Source organism: Hemicordylus capensis, chromosome 5 (assembly GCF_027244095.1).
Source record: "Hemicordylus capensis ecotype Gifberg chromosome 5, rHemCap1.1.pri, whole genome shotgun sequence".
Lineage (NCBI taxonomy): Eukaryota > Metazoa > Chordata > Lepidosauria > Squamata > Cordylidae > Hemicordylus > Hemicordylus capensis.
This window is the reverse complement of record NC_069661.1, coordinates 59,750,926-59,767,120: the sequence shown is the minus strand read 5'-3', so window position 1 is coordinate 59,767,120 and position 16,195 is coordinate 59,750,926. Positions and strand designations below refer to the sequence as shown.

Below are 16,195 nucleotides of genomic sequence, written 5' to 3'. Positions count from 1 at the left end.
CACTCCAGACCCTTATTTATCACCCCTGGAACCCTGTGAGCAGTGGCACGGATCATGGCTGTGTCCCATAACAAACAGAGGATCATTTGCCTGGTTGCCTAAGGCATCCTTTCCTAGTTGGGAGAAAGGGGAAGCAAGCCCTGGCCCAGAGTTTGGATTTGGATCTAGCAGAATCCAGGAAGGAGTGAGGCTTCCCCTTCCCTTTATTAGACAGGCAGTTGCTGGTGCAGCAGCTCTTACCAAGAGCTCCTTTAGAACCAGCTTCCGAGTCTCTTCCTTGGTTCCCTGTTCCTATTCCTGTTTCCCATCTCAGCTCTCTGTTCCTGCCATCTTGTCCTCCAGTTCCAACCTGTGTCTTCATTTCAGCATCCTGCCCAAATTCCACTTCAACCTTGACCTCCAGACCAGACCCACTTTGCCTCTCTCAGGCCATAGGTAGACAGATAGACCACATTCTGAGGTCCAATACACCTTTGACATACATGCCACACTCTTTCATGCCCTTTCAATGCTCTTCCAACCATGCAAGCTGTTTTTTCATGACTACTTGGCTGGGAGAACATTTAAATGATGACATTATCAGCCTTACCTGTTGGATTACCTAGATGCCACCAGCCTCATGGGATCCATTTATGGATAAGTAGTTCCAAGATAGCTGGGTGAACTTTTAAAGGGCTCCTCTAAATTCATGTAGGCACACAATGGAGCTTTCAGCCTGTACTGTATAAACAACTGAAGCAGTTAAGCATTTTGGAAAGTGCTATCCTTTTTATAAGTAAGGATGCTAAGATACACAATTTTAGTTAGAGGAGTTAATTATTGCTCCCATAACTTTTTTGCTTTCTCTTCACTTTACAGTTTGGTTCTCCTTGATTATTTGTTCTGTGGTTGTCTTTCTGTAGGACAACTGTTTGAGTTGCATTGTAGTCTGGATGACACACATTGAATTTTAAGTGGGCAGGCTATTGGGTGGGTAGTTCTGTCTTTGGACAAGGTTTGGACTTCATCTTTTCTAATTCTGTGATTCCATGAACATTACACTGATTTTTTTTTTAATGAGAGTTGATAAATTCCTCTGTATTTTTAGATGTTAATGTATTCATAAGCCATTGAATGTCTGTATGGTGCTTGAAACTCCCCACCCTTTTTTGTCCCAAATGTTGCGGACAAAAGCATAGCACAATTTTTACACATGGGACTTAATTTGGCAGCGAGCCTGTCTCAAGCTATTTATGTCAATGTCTGATCACTGATAAAGCAGAAGAGCACAGAACTATTTATGTTTTACTTCTGAAGCTCAATGTCTGTGCAGATGCTTCATTGTAGTTACACTTAGCGCACATGTTGTGAAAGGTTACCATTGGGGAAATTATCTAAAAGTGAGATCAGAATATGGCTCTTTGCCCACAAATATTTATATAAATATATTTATTCTGTAACGTATTTATGGCTTGGATCTTAATTGCCGAGGGTGCACAAATGAAAGTATGTGCAGCAGAAATATCTCATAGCATATGCACATAGCAACAGAAACACAGGCATATTTATATCCCAACAGCTGCTCATTACAGTGGGTTACAAGCTGCTTATCAGTGTTTAAAACTAACAATTCCTTTGTGTTTGATATTTTTTCTTATATCCATCATATAGTTTGCTTAAGAACAGAAAGTGGAATTTCGCTGACTTTTCTCACTTGGAGATAGGCAAAATATGCAGTCAAGTAAATTGCAAGTAGTTTCTCACCTAAATTTCTGCTAAGACTGTGGATGTGATAACACCAGCAAACACAGCTGACAGACTTGATTTTGGCATTACATTGCTTCAGCCACTATAGATGCTCTAGTAAGGCGAGATGCACTAATAAGGAGAGTGCAGTTACACGTTAGGTAGTGCCTATTTTCCTTCAGGATAGGATGAATCTTTGTTGACCTGTATGGCTATAAGTGTTTTCTTTATCCTCATTACAGAGAGAATTTGACTGTTGGCACATGCTCAGATTCTGTCCAGTCTTCCTTCCTTCCTTCCTTTCTGGCTTAGGCGGTAGGTGGCACTCTCAGGTACATTGCACATCTCGCAAGAGTCTGAAGTTCTCTCTTGCAAGACTTCCAGGTAGCGCTCCTTCCCACCTAGGCCTGAGAGTGGTGGCACTCAGAGCTGAGGGCAGCGTGAGTGGGGGCCACAGTCGCTGCTTCCTCTTCCTCTGGCCACCTCGCTTCTGAAGCCAAGGAGTGCCTCCCTGCTCCAGCCCATTGGAAGAAGCGATCCAGGAAGAGCAGTGGTATTGCAGAGGCAGCGGCAGCCTAGGCTGGCTCCAACCACCAACTTCCATCTCATCACCCCACTGAGTCTCATGAGGATGATGGCCAAGCCAGGGCTTCCCATCCAGATGGCCCTAAGTGTGCTCTCCCTCTCATGCCACCTCCAGAGCTAAGGAGGCCTCCCTCCTCCAGCCCGCCTGCCCAGTGGTGGCCAAAGGAGGCGGTGGTGGTGGCAGCCTTAAGGTGTGGACAGAGTCCCTGAGGCGATTCTCCTGGCCCCAGTGGAAATAAAACAGCACAAAGACTGTCTCTGAGTAGAAACAGAGGAAGAGGAGGCCGGGCCTGAGGCTGCCCAGGGACTGGGCTGGGTTTGCAAAACTCAGGGGAAGAGAGAAAGAAAAAAGGAAGGGGTAGGAAGGGGGGGAGAGAAGGGCGGGGAAAAGAGAGAAAACAAGGGAGGGAAGAGAGGAGAGAGATAGAGAAAGAAGGGAGAGGGGAAGTGGGGGAGAGAGAGAAAGCAAGCAAGCTGTGAAAGTTTGAGGACAGGGAGCAATGTTGGGTCATGTCAGGTGTGAACTGAAAGAACAGGCTTCATTGTAGGCCTCTCACGAGTAAGATCATGAGCAGGGTGGGCGAGTGGGTGAGCATCGAGGAGGAGGATGGGCGAGTGATAGAGCAGGGCAGGTAATTGGACTGACAGGCTGTGGGCCAGTGACGGAGCAGAGCGGGGGAGCAGGCTGACAGGCTGTGGGTGAGTGATGGAGCAAGGCAGACAAGCGGGCTGGAGGAAAGAGCTGCTCGGCCCTGTGGTGGGGGAAACAGGAGCGGGGCTCGAGTGAGGGTGGGAAGGTCTTTGGGGTGATCGGGCTGTGGCGAGGGAAGCAATTAAGTACTAGTGCATAGATGCTCTGCATGGGCCAAGGTAATTATAATTATGTTTCCTAGAGGAAAATTTATCAGAGCTTCAGAAGCTGGTCTTGTGGTAGATGAGGAGAGCTGGTCTTGTGGTAGCAGGCATGACTTGTCCCCATAGCTAAGCAGGGTCTGCCCTGGTTGCATATGAAAGGGAGACTTGATGTGTGAGCACTGCAAGATATTCCCCTCAGGGGATGAAGCCGCTCTGGGAAGAGCAGAAGGTTTCAAGTTCCCTCCCTGGCTTCTCCAAGATAGGGCTGATGAGAGAGATTCCTGCCTGCAACCTTGGAGAAGCTGCTGCCAGTCTGTGAAGACAATACTGAGCTAGATAGACCAATGGTCTGACTCAGTATATGGCAGTTTCCTGTGTTCCTAAAGCATACAAGAATCAAGTGAAGGGAATTTATGTTATAAATTTTTGAGGAAAGGAAAATTTGAGGGGGAAGTTTGTTCTACATTTTAATTTGGGAGAAAATAGTTGGCATGTGCTGGTGCTGGATTCCCCCCCCCCCCCGCCTCTTCTACAAAGATGGCTGGTATTTTGCGAGGTATCTTGGTCAATTGAGCATTAATTAGCATTTTTATTTTATTAATTTATCTAATATCTGGGAAGGCACACGTTTCTTGTAGCCATAGACAGACCTTTCTCATTTTCAAGAGATTAGACAAGTACAAGTTGTACTTGTACAAGTTGTAGATATCTAAAACTTGTAGATATCCAGACTTGTAAATACTAGACCGTTACCAAAGCTTTACTCTTCAGCAGCTTATCACATTTACCTAAAGGTGCCTGACTGCTTCAGTGATGAACGCTGAGTTGTGAGCCTGATGGTCATAATGGGGAGCAAGTAACACAAGTAGCCAGATGAGGTAATAGAATGGATTACACCATTTCAAGTGGGAAAATGCCACTTTTGAACACAATTGGTACAGTTTATTTATTTTATTTTTATTTATTTTTACATTTTTATACCGCCTTTCGTTAAAAGAAAACCCCAAGGCGGTTTACAAAAATTAAAACATACAATAAAAGCAGTAAAAACATCAAGCTAAAAACATACATAAAAACAAGTTGAATTGTGCAGTTCATTCAGTGACCTAATTCTGATGCATGTGTAAACTAGGCCTGAGACTAATTTTGGAGAGGGGGCCCTTTAGAATTTTGGAGAGGGGCCCTTTAGAATTACATTAGGCAACATGCTGAACAATTCAATGCCAGCATTTCCCACCCACCGGGGCTGCTGTGCAAATGAAAGGCAGCCCCAGCAGGTTGGAAATGCCGACATTGGACTGTGCAGTATGTTGGCTACATATTCAAGTAATTGAGATCATAATTTAAAACTGCCTGTGGTATACACATTCATTTTCTGATGTCATAACCTGATCTCTGGTTAAACCATTTTTAGTAGGCTTTCATAGTGCTTTAAGCTGTCCTATTGGAACCAAAAAGCAGAATATACATTTAAAAAAATAAACTCTGAAGCGGCCATATTCACTGTTATACAAAATGTAAAGAACTGGTCTTTCATAGACAATGAAGATACTCTACTTCCTCCGGCTAAGCTAATTAATGTGCTCTGAGCTGCTAAATTAGTGCTACTTTCAGTCAGTCTTGTGATGTTTGATCTCTTATGCTAAACAACAGGGTGACGACTTAAGCCCATTTTAACTATGACCTTTTCCTTGACCTGAATTGTAAGGCTTTGAGTACTCCCCAATAAAGAGTAAGGTCAGTTTTTTACTTTGAGGAATCAAGAATGATTAAACCTTTAAAATACCATGTGTATAGTAAATAGAAGGCCATATTTTGGCAACATTTTTGTTGAATATCATTTTTTAAAAACATTGTTAGTCCATTTTGTTTCTCTGATTGAAAATGTTCTGCCTTATTTTACTCAAAAGAGATTTTCCTCAGAGGATTTCCCAGTTGTGCTGGTTACCAGTTTGTTTTTTCACTGACTTCCTGAAAATTCTGTAAAGTCCGTTTATATATTAAATTAACTTTCCCAGAAACAAAGGAAAATCCTAAGATACTGGAGATATTGCATGGTGTGTAGACCTTTAGCACAGTAGCACACCTTCAGTAAAACCTCCTTCCACAAGGGAAGAAGAATTACACTTATGCGAGGAACCCTTCCACTCTTGCTTGGATGGGAAACAGGATGCTGGACTAGATAAGCCTTTGGCCTGATCCAGCAGTTTTGTTCTTATGCTCATGTGCAGTGCCGTTGCATGAGTACAGCAATCCTTCCGCTTGCACAAGGAGCTTCTCTCTGTGTGCTCCACCAAAGACCTGCTTACCACCCATAATGTGTAGATTTCCAAAATCTTTTATTTTTCTTTTGCATGCACAAACCTGCATTTGTAGACAATAAGTTACTGAAATGCATGACTGTGGATATACATTTTTCTCTGAGACATTCTCTGAGAAGGCAGCCATAGATGCATTCTTTTATATAAAGAAACAAAATAATCCCTTCTCCCCCAGTCAAAATGGTTCTCCTTTTTTCTGCCCAGAGATGCTTGTTTGAAATATAGGAAGTGTGGAAATAGTCTGTTGGAAACCTTTGAGGAAGTAGGTCTTTGATAACCCTGTGGGAATGCTGTAAGAACATTAAATTGAATGGACATATGGTGGGAGAAGTTTCGTGGACTCCCATGGAAAAGGATATATTGTTCAACACAGAAGTATAAATAAGATGTTACTAATATCTTTTGAAGAACCATTGAACTTTTCTGAGCACTTGAAAAAGTTTACCAAAACAGCAAATATTACCAGGAAGCTGTTCTGCTTACATATTTTTGAAATATCATATGTGCTTTCATATTTTGGGAATACTTTACTGTTCTGTTGTTCTTCAATTCATATTTGTGCTGATGTTTGGATGTTCTATCTTATTGACTTATCTTATATGATTCATCTGTATCATTTTATGTACATGATTGTTTCTATCTATCTATCCTTCCTTCCTTCCTTCCTTCCTCTAAGGTGTACCTGTCACTAATCCCATGTGTGCGAGAGTTTGCGAGCGAGCTGCCGGCAGGGGAAGAGGAAAGCGGTGGCAGACAGGCTTACGGGCAAGGCAGGAAACAAAACGGTGGGAGAAAATGGTGGCGGGTGGGGGAAGAAAACGCCAGTGGGCGGGGAAAGAAAACAGCAGTGGCAGGCGGGCAGGGGAGAACTAGAGGCGCTAGAGGAGAACTAGTTGCTTGTTTTACAATTCAGATCCTTTGTGTTATTTGTTTGATATTTGTTTGTTTGATAAGCAGTAATGGGCTGGATGAGGGAGAATAAACTGAGACTGATCCAGATAAGACGGAGGTACTTATTGTGCGGGGTCAGAACTCCAGAGATGATTTTGATCTACATGTTCTAGATGGGGTCACACTTCCCCGAAAGGAACAGGTATGCAGTCTGGGAGTACTTCTGGATCGACACCTCTCCCTGGTATCTCAGGTTGAGGTGGTGGCCAGAGGGGCTTTCTATCAGTTTTGGCTGATACACCAGCTGTGTCCATTTCTTGAGATGAATAACCTCAAAACAGATTTGACTTCAGCAATGTGCTCTATGTGGGGATTCCTTTGTACATAGTCTGGAAACTTCAGTTGGTACAGAATGCGGTGGTCAGGTTGGTCTCTGGGTCATCTCAAAGATACCATATCTCTCCTTTGCTGATAGAGCTACACTGGCTGCCAATAGGTTTCCGGGCAAAATACAAAGTGCTGGTTATAACCTATAAAGTCCTAAACAGCTTGGGCCCTGGGTATTTAAGAGAACGTCTTCTTCATTATGAGCCACACCGTACATTGAGGTCATCTGGAGAGGTGTGTCTCCAGTTGCCGCCAGCTCGCCTGGTGGCCGCACGGGGGCAAGCTTTCTCGATTACTGTCCCAGGATTGTGGAATGCACTCCCTACTGAAATATGATCCTCCTCATCTCTGGCAATTTTTAAAAAGCATTTGAAAACCCACCACCTTATCCAAGCCTTTTCAGCTTTTTAAATCTTTAGGTTTTAATCTGTTTTTTACATTTAAATTGTTTTAAGATTTATGTATGTTTTAACTTGTTTTTGTTATTTCTTGTTTACACAGTCAGACAGGTGTTATTGACTGGTTTGTTTTATCCAGACATCGAGTCCTTCCCAAGGACCTGGAATGCCAGAATTTTATTGTCAATTGTTATAGATATCGTTGCAGAATATAGGCTGTTCCCAGTAAAGCTGCTTTTTGTAATTGGCTGATGGTGATTTCTGTGGCCCCTATGGTGTTGAGGTGCTCTTCAAGGTCTTTTGGAACTGCATCCAGGGCGCCAATTACCACTGGGATTATTTTGGTCTTTTTCTGCTACAGCCTTTCAATTTCAATTTGTAGATCTTTGTATTTGGTGATTTTTTCTATTTCTTTTTCTTCTATTCTGCTATCCTCTGGTATTGCTATGTCGATTATTTTGACTTGTATTTCTTTCTTCTCGATTACAGTTATATCTGGTGTATTGTGTGGCAGATGATGATGATTTATTTATTTATTCATTCATTCATTCGATTTCTATACCGCCCTTCCAAAAATGGCTCAGGGCGGTTTACACAGAGAAATACCAAACAAATAAATAAGATGGAACCCTGTCCCCAAAGCGCTCACATTCTAAAAAGAAACATAAGATAGACACCAGCAACAGTCACTGGAAGTACTATGCTGGAGGTGGATAGGGCCAGTTACTCTCCCCCTGCTAAATAAAGAGAATCACAACAGTAAAAGGTGCCTCTTTGCCCAGTTAGCAGAGTTATTGTTAACCGCCCAGAGATGAAAGTTTGGGGTGGTGTACTAATTTGATTAAATAAATAAATAAATAAATAAATAAATAAAATGTGTTCAGATTGAGGCAATTGGCTATTGAGGTATTCAGACTGAAGCATGTGTTCAGACTGAGGCATCAGATTGATGCATCTGAATATGTGGCAAAGACAGTTTCAATAATGGGAAAGAAAGCAAAAATATTTGGTGAGTGGGAACATAAGTTAGGAACCTTTGGGAAATATATCTATTTTCTCTGGTGCCAGACAGTGTATTGTACAGTGTTTGAAGTGCAGGGTAAAATGTATTTCCCCCCGTTAACATGACAGTCTGTAACTCTGTAAAAATATTTGGTTATTAAAAATTAAATCTATCTCGATGAATCCAAATTCTCTGCCAGGTTCCAAAATGAAAAGTATGCACAACCAGGTCAATCAATACCCTATAAGTCCATAAGCATCCGAGAGGTTCGGGGTGCTAGGACCTGTGAAAGGGCCTTCTTGGTTGCTGCCCCACTTCTCTGGAATTCCCTTCCCCTGAAGATTCGTTTAGCTCCCTGCTTGTTGGTTTTTAAATCTCTATTGAAGACTTTTCTTTTTCGCCAGGCTTTTACCCTGTGGTTTACCTATTTGTCCGTCCCCCCCGCATTAGTTACTTTAGTTTTATTTAGAATGTAATTTTAATGCTGTCTTGTTTTGCATGTTTTTGTACACTGCCCAGAGTCTTCGGAGTGGGCGGTATATCAAATGTTTCAAATGAATGAATGAATGAATGAATGAATGAATAAATAAATAGGCTTGCAGAGATTTCTGGATTCTAAGCTTCATGTAAGGGGTGGCGTGTGGTGATTGCCTCTTGAAAAACTGATAGGTGTTTATCTTTTCTCTCCTTTTGTTTTGTGTTCTGTATCTAGAACCTGCTTTTTACTTTGGTGACACCGAATATCATGTGGCTGAGAGTGCTGGTTATGTGGAAGTTCGTGTTTGGAGAACTGGAACAGACTTGTCCAAAGCAGCCACTGTCACTGTGCGTTCCAGAAAAACAGAACCAATATCTGCGGAAGGTGAATTGTTTTTCCAAGGAGCTTCCCTCATGTGCCATATCTGTATACTAAACCCTAGCCTGTGCAAATGCCATTAACAAGTTAACATTTGGGTTAACTGTACTTAACATTTGGGTTTTGTGTGCTTCAGAAGTTCACAAATGTACAAAAAAACTGAGGAGAAATGGGCCCAATTTTCACTAAGTAACTCCTCACATTTCCCAGTCCAAACCATCAGACTGCACTGCAGGCAAACCCGTAGGAAGGAAATGGTAGAGGTAATGTCTCTTCCTTAATTTCAGGAGTTTCTTCAAATTTGCTTAAATAGGGCTATTTCAAGTGCATTCCCCGAACTCTAACCCTTCTCTCACTTCAGGTTAAGTTTGAAACACTGTCTTCTTCCTTCTGTGTGTGTGTGTGTGTGTGTGTGTGTGTGTGTTTTCTAACAGTATTCTCTTCAGCTTAGTGCAGTAAACATAGACAGCTGCTATTTGTCAGTCTGAGTACTTTTTTTAGCTGAACTGCTTTGGTAAGGAGTCTGAGGAAGAATAGGTATAAACAGAAGTGAAGAAAGGTTGTCCTTGGGGTAGGAAATGCTCAGTGGTAAAGGGAGATGTTACGGATGCAAAAACAGAAAGGAAGTCTCAAGAAGTATAGATAGAGAAAAGCAAGAACCCAGGAAAAAAGACATACAGGAAACAGGAAGCCAAGAAAAGTATGGTTGGAGGAGTGAAGAGAGAGGAGAATGGAGAAACAATAAATAGCTTTAATTGACTTGGGTGTTTTGATGTCGTCTACATATGCCATTTTTATCCTTGGTTGGTTTGTTCATTATATTTGTACACTGCCCCAAACCTCTGTCTCTGGGCAGTTTACAGTAACAGAAAACAAATCAAAACAGAAATTAAAACCTTTAAAACAATTTAAAACCACAAGTCTAGTTAAAAAGCTTGGGTGAATAAATGTGTCTTTAGAGACTCACAGCCCTAAACAACTCAGCTGGACATGAGCTTGCAGATGCAATACAGGCAGGAAAGAATAGCATCTGGATCGTGATCCGTTGAGCCCATAAGTGAATGGGTTCTGCGCCTGCGCAGGCACCTCTCGGGCCGACTAGGTAGCTCCTCGCGACGCCCAACCGCCTTTCTGCACGTGCTCCTGCATTCCATCTATATAGTGCGGTTGGGCGTCTTCCGTTAGTTTCTGTTTGACCGCCGCAGCGTTCAGACCTCGTGTGGGCTTCTCGGTAGACAGAAATAACAAACTTTACTTATACGGCTTGAAAATTGGTTTTGAATATTGGACAGGATAAACGGAATTGGATATTTGGCTTGTCGGACTAAGTTAGACGACAGATTGGACTGATTTATCTGGCTTTACCTGGACTGCTAAACGGAATCGGAAACTTGTTTAACGGACTAATTTAGACGACAGATCGGACTGATTTCTTTGGCTTTACTTGGATTGTTGTTGAATTTTGCAAATTGCTTCACGGACGGTGTTGACGAACTACAGTTCGGATTGCTTACAGACGGACTGCTTACGAAAAATGGAGAATAAAACTACGTTTAAGCGTTGTGGGAGGTGTCGGTCAAAGTTGCCATCCACCGACCATCATGATGCCTGCTTGTTGTGTCTCGGTGAGGAGCACAACACGGCAGCTTGTAAAATTTGCTGTGCATTCTCGAAACAAACGAGAACAAATCGGGCGTTGCGCCTTAGAGCCGCGCTTTATGAAGACGCACTCCGCCCGCCGACCCCTCGCCCTGTGGATCCGTCGACATCGACTATGGCATCGACATCGGCTGCGGTATCGGGTGCGGGGAGTCACGGAGCTGTCGCAGTACAGTCTAAAACCGTGTCTGATAAAGCTTTCAAGAGACCTTTGGAAGTCTCTTCGAAGGAGCACAAGCGGAAGGAAAAAAGGCATCGACGAGAGGAAAGCGTCGGGCATGAAGGTGAGAAGACTGGACATAGGCTGAAAACCCCATCACCTTCCTCGGTGCAGGGATCGGAGGGTGAGTGGAATACAGAGCATCGAACTTCAAGCCCGGTCTCGACACCGAGAGCCTCGACGTCGAGGACACCCTCGACATCGAGAAAGGAACGAAAAGACAAATCATCGGTACCATCACCCTCGACGCCGAAGCCCTCGACATCGAGGAGTGAGCACACCGGGGTCATTTCGACATCGAGCTCGACATCGACATCGAAGGCGAAGAGCAACCGTGACTCTTCGGTGCCGAGAGAGACTGTACACCGCGTCTCCCTCTCCCCTGCACACACTCCTCAACAGTCTCCCTCGACTCCACGGAACCAGGGAAGCCACCGCTCTGATAGAAGTGCGACTTCGGCACTCAGGAGCCTGATGGCATCGGATCCAAACACCCCTGCAGAATCCACATTCCAAGGGTTTGTGAGTGCAGGATTGGATGAGGAGGAGGAGGAAGGGGAAGAGGAAGTGGAGTTGGAGCCAGCGCTCCCCCATCCAAGGACTCCATCGCTTTCCCCAAGAGTGGCAGCAGAACCTTTGATCCAGTCACCCTTGGCTGTGGTACCACCGTTGCCTGGGTATTTGGATGACAGCATATGCCATCCAACAATTCAACCCTCGCATACGTGTGGGTTCAGACACACACTCCCGCATGATTACGCGGAATATTTAAGGTGGAAGGCGCAACAACCCGACCCACAACCTCGGGAAGAGAGTCATCCACCTGCAGCAGCTGCCCACAGGGAGAAACCAAGTGGGAAGCGGAAGAGAAAGAGCACTCCGCCACCACAGAGCCCATCGTCCAGAGAATCTTCTCCTGGATCAGTGCATCAGGACTATGGTACTGAGGATACGGATTCTGATCGAGGCAGTGGACAGACAGAGCTTCCACCTGAAGTACCACCTCGCCTTTCGAAATCCCCAACTGAAGAACTCAAAGCGTACCATGTAATGATTAGAGAGATGGCAGAGGCTTTGGGGCTAAATCTGCAGCTGCCAGATACTGAGTCTACCGACCCTGTTTACAACATGATGTTCCAGTCAAAGGCTTCGCATCCAGTATCTTTACCCATGATACCGGCTATATCAAAGGCAGCAAAATCAGCATGGGAGACGGTGCATTCAGTGAATCCAACTTCGAAGCGCATTGAAAATTTGTATCGGATATGTGATGGAGAGGACACTTACCTGCTGCAACACCCGGATCCTAACTCCATTGTGGTGGATTGTGCATCTTCATCCAAGGGCGGCCGTCGACACACGACTCCTGGAGATAAGGAGGGCAGAAAAATTGATGTGTTAGGCCGCAGGCTGTATGCTACTTCAAGTCTAGCTATCAGAATTGCAAATTACGCAGCGTGTATGGCGAGGTACACTCACCTCCTATGGGACAATTTGCTCCATGATTCGACCTCCATGTCCGCGGAGGAGCTGCAAACTAGGCTCCATGAGGTGTACGAAAGGACGACCGCAGTAACAAAACAGCAGCTTAGTACTTTCAAACACTTAGCTGAAACTGAATCCAGAGCCATGGTGACAGCAGTCACCATGCGTCGCTATGCCTGGCTACGTGCAACATCTCTCCAGCCAGACATGAAAGACAGGGTTGAGAATCTGGCTTTTGATGGAAAGGGTCTTTTCCATGAGAGTACAGACGCTACCATGGAAACACTAAAAAAATCTAAATTTACAGCAAAAACTTTCATGGTATCCACTTCAACAACTGGCTCCAGAGCATACAATCCCAATAGACAAAGGCCATATCATTACCCAGATAGGGGAGGCTTCAGGAGACAGAACAAGCCCTACCAGAGATCTAGAGGCTTCCGGAACAACAACAACAACGGCAGCAATAGAAACAAAAACCAAAATAATCGTCATAACAACAAGGAGGCTGCAAAGCAGTCGTTTTGATTGCAATGTCAGCCCACTACACTTAAACACAATTGCCAGGACCACTACCATCGGCCCTGTAGTTGTCAGCTCAGACATCAGACTGGCAAGCCATGCTATGGCATGGCACAACATAACATCAGATCAGTGGGTTCTGAGGATTGTGGAGACGGGTTATGCAATCGAGTTCACAGCTCTACCCCCGTTCTCAGGGCTCCGTTTCACGAGATCAACACCAGTGTTGGAAGAAGAGATAAAGGTGTTATTGGGAAAGAGGGCAATTGTGACAGTGCAGTGGGCGAAGAGGTTGTCCGGATTCTACTCCCGCTATTTTCAGATACCCAAGCGGGATGGGGGGATACGGGCAATCATGGATTTGAGAGACCTCAACGATTTTGTCTGGACCCGGAAGTTCAGAATGATGACGTTGCAGGAGATTCTACCCTTTCTGGAGCAGGAAGAGTGGGCGGCAACGTTAGACCTGAAAGACGCTTACTTCCATGTGGGCATCCAGGAAAATCACCGAAAGTATCTACGCTTTACGGTGGGGACTACGATTTACCAATATACTGTCCTCCCTTTCGGACTATCAACAGCTCCAAGAGTCTTTACCAAGGTGGTGGCAGTGATAGTTGCATTCCTTCGCACTCAGGGCCTAGTGGTCTACCCGTATTTGGACGACTGGCTCCTGGTGAGCAAGGACAAAAAACTGTTGGAGACTCAAATTCAAACGATGCTACATCTTCTCCAGGAATTGGGGGTAAATGTGAACTGGAAAAAGTCCAACTTGACCCCAAGAAAGAAACTCAGTTTCATAGGTGCCATCCTCGATTTAGAGCAACGAAGGGCATTCTTGCCGATGGAAAGATGCATTCAGATCATCGCGTTGGCAACTCGATTCCACAACCAACCGGACCAGAGAGCAAGGGTGATCCAGAGGCTTTTAGGCATGATGGCTTCGTGCAACACAACGGTTCGTTACACGAGACTACGGATGAGACCCCTTCAACGGTGGTTCTTGAACCACTTCCGTCTCAATGTGGACAGCCAGAACATGCTGTTGCACCTTCCCAGGGGTGTACAAGCTTCCTTGCAGTGGTGGATGAAGGGAGTAAATCTCTTACAAGGAGTACCGTTCAGACCTCTGCTTCCGAAAGTGTGGATCACAACGGATGCATCGCTACAAGGGTGGGGTGCGCATTGCGCCCGAGATTGCATTCAGGGTCAATGGACGCCTCATCAGGCAGAATACCATATCAATTATCTGGAGCTGATGGCTGCATTTTTGGCGTTAAGAGCTTTCGAACCACAACTAAGGGGATCTGTGGTACAGATCCAAATGGACAATACTACAGCTATAGCTTATCTAAACAGACAGGGAGGGACAGTTTCTCCAAGACTCTGCACCTTGTCGATGAAGTTGTGGGACTGGTGCATCGCCCATGCCATATATCCAGTGGCGATTCACATCAGAGGGGTGGACAACCACCTGGCGGATGCTCTCAGTCGGAGCACTCTGAACAACCAGAGACACGAGTGGGAGGTCAAGGGAGATTGTATCAGACAGATTTTCGATCGTTGGGGCACCCCTGCGGTGGATGTATTTGCCTCGGAGGGGAACAAAAAGTGCAAGAGATACTGTTCTCGTGAGGGAATAGGTGTGGGGTCTCTGGGAGATGCATTTCAGTACGAGTGGAGCAAAGGGCTCCTTTACCTGTTCCCGCCGTTGCCTCTCCTAAATCGGGTGTTGGCACAGATCCTAAGGGACGAGGCAGACTGCATACTGGTGGCCCTGTGGTGGCCACGTCAGCCGTGGTTTGCCCTGCTGCTTCGCCTGTGCAGAGGGCAGCATTACCGTCTACCAGCAATGTCAGATCTCCTGCAGATGGCAGGGGGCAGGGTACTGCACCCAGAGATAGAGACCCTAAAACTAACAGTGTGGAGAATAAACTTTTAAACAAAATTCTGTTAAATAGCAGACGCAGGTCTACTAGGCGTAGCTACTTCTGTAAGTGGAAACGATTTAGAGTGTATGCTAAGGCGAGTGGATTCAAAGCACGGGCAGCGTCTGTGCGCCAGGTGCTGCTTTATTTAACTAGCCTGAAAGTGAAGGGCCTAGCAAATGTATCATTGAAACTGCATCTGGCTGCTCTATCCTCGAGACTTCCGGGGTGGGATGGAAAGACAGTATTTACTCACCCCGAGTGTAAAAGGTTCATGAAAGGGCTGAATAATCTCTATCCTCCACTTAAGAGACCTTTGGAGCAGTGGAGTCTGTCTTTGGTGCTTTCTGCATTAACGGAGAAACCCTTTGAACCATTACATGAGGCTAGTTTGCAGTTATTAACGCTAAAAACTGCATTTTTGATCGCAATAACTACAGCGAAGAGAGTGGGGGAATTGTCAGCGCTAAGGGCGGACAAACCTTACACACAATTCTACCCACATAAGGTGGTGATGAGGTTGGACCCTAACTTTCGTCCAAAGGTGATAACAGGGTTCCATCTGAATCAAGAAATAGTCTTGCCAACCTTTTTTAAAGATCCTCAGTCTCCTTTGGAGAAGGCACTGCATGCTCTGGACGTGCGTCGTACACTGCTATATTATTTGAAGGGGACTAAGGAGCACAGAAGGTCAAATAAACTGTTTGTGGCCTATAAAGGCAGGAACAAGGGGAGGTCGGTGTCTCGGCAACGTATTGCCCATTGGCTAGTGGAATTAATCTTGTTGGCTTATAGACTGCAGAATGTAACGCCGCCAAAAACTATAAGGGCTCATTCTACTAGAGCCTACTCAATCTCGGCAGCTCATCTGTCAGGGATTAAGATGGATGACATCTGTATTGCTGCAACATGGTCATCGCAACAGCCGTTTATAAAACATTATGCAGTGGACCTGCGCATGGCGCGACAGGCGGAATATGGGTGAAGTGTGTTAAAAAGGGTGTTGCCTTAGAGGGCATTCTTCTGCACCCACCACCACGGAGGGTCAGCTAACTAATCACCCATTCACTTATGGGCTCAACGGATCACGATCCAGATAAACAGGTTGCTTACCTGTAACAGGTGATCTGGTAGTGATCCGTTGAGTCCATAAGACCCGCCCAGAAGCCATCCCCACTGCAGAAGTAGATTCATCAATTGGCAGATTGCGCATACAAGGCGGTCTGCACAGAAAACTAACGGAAGACGCCCAACCGCACTATATAGATGGAATGCAGGAGCACGTGCAGAAAGGCGGTTGGGCGTCGCGAGGAGCTACCTAGTCGGCCCGAGAGGTGCCTGCGCAGGCGCAGAACCCATT

General features: G+C 45.1%; 1 protein-coding gene across 1 annotated transcript in view; it reads left to right on the top strand.

The window, feature by feature from the left end:
• Positions 1-16,195, top strand: part of FREM3 (FRAS1 related extracellular matrix 3) — a 140,874-nt gene that overhangs the window by 91,744 nt on the left and 32,935 nt on the right. The window contains exon 7 of the mRNA XM_053256182.1: positions 8,878-9,027. Within this exon, the coding sequence (XP_053112157.1) occupies positions 8,878-9,027 (150 nt within the window). The remainder of the gene's footprint in view (positions 1-8,877; positions 9,028-16,195) is intronic.